General features: G+C 56.3%; 1 protein-coding gene across 1 annotated transcript in view; it reads left to right on the top strand.

The window, feature by feature from the left end:
- Nucleotides 1-2149: 2149 nt before the first annotated feature.
- The window catches only part of LOC311628946 (uncharacterized protein), a 59413-nt gene continuing 54296 nt past the window's right edge, over nt 2150-7266 (top strand). The window contains exons 1-5 of the mRNA XM_084896574.1: nt 2150-2408; nt 2561-2677; nt 3348-3490; nt 5626-5812; nt 7044-7168. Of these exons, the coding sequence (XP_084752700.1) occupies nt 2379-2408; nt 2561-2677; nt 3348-3490; nt 5626-5812; nt 7044-7168 (602 nt within the window). The 5' untranslated portion in view covers nt 2150-2378. The remainder of the gene's footprint in view (nt 2409-2560; nt 2678-3347; nt 3491-5625; nt 5813-7043; nt 7169-7266) is intronic.

Raw genomic sequence — 7266 nt, 5'->3', positions numbered from 1 at the left:
TGCTCCTGCGGACACAGGGGCCTGCTGCCAGCCAAGAGTCATAGGCTAAGCTTAGTGTCTTAAGTGGGCACCACAGAGGCCCTCAAAGCAGACAGGGCCTGCTGAAGGGGTGATGCCCAGGTTGTGGCTCCATGCTGAGGGGTGTCCTGTGGGAGGCAGGTGGTCAATGATTCTCTCTCATCATGGATGTGTCTATCTCTTCGTCTCCTTTGCTCTCTGTGATCAATAAAAATATATTTGAAAGAAATACATTGGAGGTTCGGTGCATGAAATTTATGCTTCGGGTTGGGGGGCCCTCAGCCTGGCCTCCTGCACCTCTCCAATCTGGGACTGCACCTCCAATCTGGGGCTCCCTGATTTTCAGGAATCAGGCCTACTATGGCAGTCAGACATCCCTCTCTCAATCCAGGACTGCTGGCTCCTAACTGCTCCCCTGTCTGCCTGACCACCCTTTAACTGCTCCTCTGCCAGCCTGATCCCTCCCTTACTCCTCTCCCCTGCTGCTGGTTTGATCACTCCTACCTTCTCTCCTTTGTCAGCCTGATACCCCTAACACCTGTGTTTTAGTCCCCACCACCTTGGCTTTATCTAGAAGGATGTCCAGAAGACTACTGGTCTATTTAGCATATTACCCTTTTATTAGTATAGATATTTAAACAACAACAACAACAACAACAACAACAAAACACGCACAGATAATGCCTGGCTGCTGTGTTGCTTTTCTGAAAGGATAGATGTAGGTGCCTGATGTGGCAAAAAGGGTCTCTGCTGGCATCTAGGATGTGCGTTAAGCTGTGATTTTCGGTCCCCATGGCCTTTCCAAGACATGATAAACCAGCTAAGGGCCTCAGAGCTGTCCGTCCTCCTATCCTTGCTTTACAGCTCTGTGCTGTGCGTCACTTTGTTGAGACATCACTGACCTCGGGGTCTTCATCACCTACCACTGGGGCAGCATGTCTTAGTGGCTGTAGGTGTCCCAGCTGGGCCCTGTGTTGGAGTCACTTCTGTGCAGCTGTGCGTTAGGAAGTGAGCAGGTGCATGGAGGCCCTGCATCCAGGGGAAGGAGGGCAGCTGCACGGGGCAGGGCCTGCCCAGAGGGTGCCCTGGTGCGCATCCTCACCCACCCCTCTTCTTGCACTAGGAGCCTGGACAGAGCCCCCAGCAGTTCCTTGAGGAGCTGCTGGGGGACAACATGGCCCTGGAGGAGGAGCAGGGACTAAGGATCAACGAGTCCGACCACCGGAGCACGGAGCTGGGCCAGGAGTCAGAAGGTAGGCAGCAGCCCCTGGAGCTGGGGAGCCGGCCTGGCCGCAGCTTCTCCCTCAGCCAGGGAGCTGAGCCCTTGGCTCTGAATCTCCTGGGTCAGCCCATCCTCAGCCCAAGTCCATGGGGTTTGATTCAAGGGCTGTTTGGAACTGTCAACTGCCTTCTCCCCAAGGAGAACATGAAGGGTCTGGCAGCATTGAAGTCAGGACATGAACTACAAAGTCAGTGCTGCCAGTTTTCTCAGCTCCCATGCGGACAGTCCCAGGAGCCTTCAGAGGACAGCACGCTGACCCCCAGCGGCTGTCTTACAACTGTGCGTGGGGGACTGAGCGCTCTGGGTGGCAGGCACCTTCCCCCGCGGTCACTAACCTGCACTGTCACAGGAGCCCGGGCTGATTTCCTCCGTTCCTGTCCTCATCGGGCAGATGGGTGCAGTCTGCTCTGTCTCCCTGGGCCGGGGCTGGCTGCTCAGGGGCCCCTCCTCCCCAAGGGCCTTACCCAGGGGTGGTAAGTTCTGGGCACACGCGCCCCAGAGGCTCTACCCCCCACAGACAAACTGGTCAATTTTTGTGGCCCCCACATTGCCAGCTGAGCTACCCAACACCCCACTCTGAGGGTTGGCAGAGACCATGCCATGTGTTTGCCTTCTCTGTGAGTGTCTGAAACCCTTGACTTGACGGTCAGGTTGGAACTTGGCAAAAAGTGGTTCCAGCATTTCGAGCATCTTGAACTTTTGTATTGGCCTGTCCACGGTCACCTGCTTTCTTCTTAAACTCTGGGTGGCTCCCCAATGCACCCAAGAGGAGCCAGCAGAGGGGCCACAACCCACAGCGACAGCACCCTGCGAACGACAGAGGGCATCCAGCTGGCCGTCTCTGGTCTTTAGACCTTGGCTTCAGGGGGATGGCCCTCTCGGAGGGATGACCATCTCGAGGCGGAGTCAAGAGGGGAGCTGAGGCCCCGGGATCGGGGCTCTCACTCCACTTTGTTCTTCAGCCTCCAGCGCGACCCTGGCACTGGGGCAAAATTCCCAGGCCCCTCAGGACACAGTCCTGGAGCTGCAGGGCGATACCCAGGCCCTGCAAGAGAGCAACAGCAAGTGTGAGGAGCTGATGAAAAAGAACCGGCAGCTCCGGGAGCAGGTAACGGAGTGTGTGTGTGTGTTTTGTGTGTGTCCCGAACATATGGGCCAGCCGGAGGCCGGGTTTGTCAGGGGGTGACAGGTTTGCGGTTTGCTTTAAAGCCAAGTTCACTTTGTGACCTGACTGGCATGGGCTGGGTCTTTGGCTTATAGGTGGCAGAGTTGGAGATCCAACTACGAAATGAGAAGGATACCAACCATCGCTTGAGAAGCCTCAAAGAAAAGCTGTTCAAACTCTTAGAAATTCAGATGCTGCCCAGGTCCCTGCAGGTAGGCACTCAGAGCACAGGCCCCCGTTGCCCCTGCCTGCCAGAGGGAGGGTCCAGGATCACAACCGTGTCCTGGTCATTGATCAGTGATTCCCGGTGACCAGTTCCCTAGCTCAGCTGCATCTCAGACCAGCAATTCTCAGCCACGGCCGGGCCCCGGGGCAGGTATTGCCTCGCCGGGACACTGGCCATCTTGTTGTTGATGGACAGGACTGGGGGCCCGAGAAGGAGGTGCTGCTGGCTATGCAGGGTGGATGGTGGTTCTGTCAATATCTGGGAAAATTAGATGTTAGTGTTGTCCAGGTATTCTGCATCCTTACTGAGGTTCCATGTGCTTTAAAAAATGGGGTTTTAAATGTGGTCAAAGAAGGCAACCAAGGAGCTGATCCATTTGCCCTAAAGTTCCCATGTGTGGAGAGGACACGGACTCACGTAGCCCCATGTGATGGTCCCTTCATGCCCTGGGCCGTCCCAGCGCAGTTCCTTAAGCGCTGGGAGAACCGCACTCAGCACGGCTGGGTGTTGCCGGCCCCGAGGGTCCCTGCTCCTTTGGGGTCTGCACTTGCCCTGCTCTTGGCCCCTCACTGGGTGTGGGGGTGCAGGGATGGGGAGTGAGTGGCTCCCGGGGCCTGCACCCAGTGAGGCATCCTCACCTTTTCCCCGTGAACCAGGAGTGGGCCGAGAAGATGCAGCTTGAGGAGCTGGGGGAGCAGGCGAAGCAGCTGACTGAAGTCCAGGAGGCCCTGCTGTGGGAGCAGGAGACCAATGCCCTGGTCACCCAGGAAAATGAGAGGCTGCAGCAGGAGGTGGCCAGGTAACCGCCTCCGCCCTGCAGCGGCATCTGCCGGGTTTCATTCCCACCAGCTCTCTGAGCGCCCCCTGAGCTGAGCTCCAGTGAGGCCCGCCGCACCACCCCCCTTTCCCGTTAGTGTCACAGCTGATGGTCTCGGGGGAAGGGCCTCCAGCTGGTGGCTGGGATGGAAGGACTAGTGACAGCTGGGATGGAGCATGGTCCAGGGTTGGAGGGCCGCCCATCCCACATGACGATGGTGATGACGGTGTCGGGCACAAGCATCTTCATCCTCTCACACCTGCGATCCCGGGAAGGACGTGTGCTCGCTCCGCGTCATTCTCGCGTTCCCTGTGGGTGAATTCACCTCCTGGCTGACATGCATTGTCGCCCCCACATCAGCCCCCGTGGCCTCTGAGGGGCCTGTCCAGTGGGGGAGACACGGGGGTCGCCTGATGTGCACATTTGCAGCTGCGATTGAACAGGCCTCTGACTCCTGCCTGTTTCAGCTCTCACACTGCAAAGGAGCGTCCCTTCCGCGCTCCGTTGAGGACCGTGGGTTCTATTTTCGTGGTTTTCGGTGGCGATGTCGCTGTGTGAAATGGCCCCGAATGGAGTGCTGCTCGGCTGTCTAGTGTCCCCAAGTGCAAGCTGCGCTGCGCCTTGGGGAAAATATCGGAGTGGCACCTGAGGGTCCTTCAGGCCCGAGGTATGGTGCTGTTGGCTGTGAGCATAGTAACCAAAGCGTCTTTAGGTCTTGATTGGTTGACAGAAATGTGGCCAGAGACTCCAGGAACAGTTGGGACAGTTGCAGTTACACTGACTCAGTGCTCACAGTGGCTTCGTAGGACATTATCCTGTGAATCGTGAGAATTGACTGCGCTATTATCCTTTTTCCCCCCATAAAGATGAGGAAAGGGGCTCTGAGAGAGTAACTAAGATGTTTGGGTCAATCCTGGGGGTAGTGGCCAGTCAGGATTCAAATCCAGGTCTTATCTCATCCCAGAGGCGTGACCACAGGAAGCCTTCCTTTGCGCAGCCTTGTTGGACTGGATATTGGGGCTACAAACTCAGGTGCCTGCGGGGGCAGGCAGGTCCAGCAGGTCGGGGAGGAGTGTCAGCCAGAGGCCAGGCCTCCTGGAGAATGCACACCCTCTGAAGGCTGTCAGCTAGAGGCAGGCCTGCGCTGCCGGGTCATCCTTTTGTTTCTGCTTTTTAACAAAAACTTAATCCTCATCTCAGGATAATTTTTGCACTGCCCTTCAGAGGGAGTGAAAGGAAGGCAGGGAGCGGGCTAGAGAGAAACAGCGATGCGAGAGACACTTCTCCTGGCTGCCTACAGCACACACCCCTCTATGCCACAGAGCAATCCCACCGCCAGGTGCATGGCCCTGACTGGGAATCCAGCCCGAGGCGGTTCCGTACGCAGGCGGACGCTGTCTCTGTGGAGCCACACCTGCCGGGGCCTCTGCTCTATGCTTTCTCCCACCCTCCGAGAAGGGCGATAGCTGAGAGTTGATGTGAAACTTGACATTTTAAAATATTAAATAACTAACTAACTTAAATTAAATAATAAAGCTGTGTGGGCCAAACAGGGGCCCTCTGTGTTCACATTGAGTCTGTGCGCCTCTGGGCATTGAGATTTCAGGTATAACCCTTTGCCCCGGAAAGCCAGTCGGGTAATTATGACAATGATGATGATGATGCTGATGTCAGTGGCTTTACATAATGATCCAGAATCTCACAGTTTATTTGTGTCAGGAGTTGAAATCAGAAAGGGACTTGGGCTGGGGAGAAGAGCTGGGCAAAGACAGTTTCAGAGCAAAGATGTTGATTCCACGTTTTCCAAAAGTGTTTCAGTGCAAGAACCGTTTTCCAAGGAGGCGGCTCTGCAAAGCCTTCCATGGGAAGGGCTGTCACAGGCTGCTGTGTTGAAGTGTCCGAGCCTGCCTGTCCTGAATCCCCAGCCCACAGGAGACAACTGGGTGGCCACATAGAACCCCAGCGGACACAGTTGGAGAAGCACTGACGGTGCTCAGCCCTCATTTTCAGGGGACACCCTGAGGCCCAGAGGGGTGGTGGGTGTGATGGAGGCGCACCCCTGGGATGGAGGCTGGGAGTGCTCCTCAGCCCTGGGCCCTGTGGCTCTCCACCCGCAGACTGACCTCCTGGACCGAGCAGCTGCAGGCGGGGCAGGAGGAGCTGCTCACCAAGAACCAGGAACTGCAGGGCTCCTTAGAGAACGAGCAGCAGACTGTCCAGAGCTTTCATAAATTGTACCACAAGATGATGTTGGAGCAACGATCAAAGGAAATAACTTTACCAAAGCTCAGTGCCCAGTGCGAGGTGAGAACTGGGGTTGGTGGGCCTCAGGACACCGGGCCTGAGCCCTGCGCTGACAGCCGGGGGCCAGCCAGGTCCGCATGGGTCCTCATTGGCGTCTGTGCCCAAACACTGTGTGTGAATGTCACCCAGAGGCCGGGAGGCAGCCAGAGGCGTTTAACGGGCACAAGCACCTTGGCTGGTGGGGATGTGTCAGAAAAGACCTTTCAGCGGACCTTTGCTGTTTTCTTTTTTTAAGCACATATATATATTTTTTAATTTGAGAGGGAACAAGGGAGAGGGAGAAAGAGATAGAAACATCAATGATGACAGGGAAGCATCATTCAGCTGCCTTCTACACCACCCCCGCAGGGGATACTGCCCACAACCTAGGCATATGCCCTTGACCGGAAATGAACCCAGGGCCCTTTAGTACGAGGTCCGATGCTCTATCCACTGCACTAAACTGGTTAGGGCCTGACCTTTGCTTTTGCAGAGTTGGGGCGGTGCATGGAAATAGCCAAGTGCCGTTTTCTCTGTCCTCTGGGCTGAGCTCTGTGCTCTGTGCTCCCGTGTCATTGCATTGAATTCTCGCGATGCCTTTGTGAGCTGGGGGGCACGTCCTCAGACCTCTGAGGCAGAGGGTCTGGACTCCGTTTGACTGAAGCCAGAGCTTTGGCTTTCCTGCCCCTCCCACCTCAGGCCGAAATTCCTATCCACCCCGTCATTTGTTTTATTGATGTCAGAGAGAGGAAGGGAGAGAGCGAGAGGGATGGAAACATCAGTGATGAGAGAATTTCTGTGATGGCTTCCTCTGCACGCCCCCTCCTGGGGATCGACAGCTCCTCCTGGGCGTGTTGCTTGAATAGGCATCTCACCAGTGGCATCCTGGTGCTGGGAGGCCACTCCACCCACTGATCCACACCTGCCGGGCAGCTCATTAATGAGATAGTTTACGTTTCTTTTGAAAATGGCTGTGAAGTCCCCAGAATCTGCTGTACATTTTGCACTTAGGCGCCTCTCAGCTCAGACTGGCTGCGTTTCAGTGCTCAGCGGCCACACGTGGGCAGTGGCCGCCCGATTGGCCGGTGTACTTGTCCTCCCCAGGTCATTGGCTGTGTTGGTCCTGCCGACGGGTGTGGCTCCTACCGAAAAGGCCCTCTTGTGCACGTGGCTTTTCTTCTCTGGGAGCAGTTTCCCAGCAGTGGAGCCACAGGGGCCGTGGTGGGAGACACATTGTTGATCTCTATTTCAGTCGCTCACCCTCTTGACTAAGGATTTGGAAGAGGAAAGAAGGCAATTGTGGGGCGAAATTGATGCGGTGAAACAGCTGAGCAAGACTCTCCTGGAAGAGCATGCGGGGACCTGGCCTCAGAATAAGTAAGGGTGTAGGGTGACCGACGCCTGTCCCCTCGGCTCCGGGCTTCCCGCTCCACGCCCAGCCTCCACATTCAGGACAGAGAGCCCCCTGGCGCACT

The sequence above is a fragment of the Pipistrellus hanaki genome (genome assembly GCF_964339955.1).
Source record: "Pipistrellus hanaki genome assembly, chromosome: 1".
Classification (NCBI taxonomy): Eukaryota; Metazoa; Chordata; class Mammalia; order Chiroptera; family Vespertilionidae; genus Pipistrellus; species Pipistrellus hanaki.
This window is presented reverse-complemented; position numbering and strand designations above follow the sequence as displayed.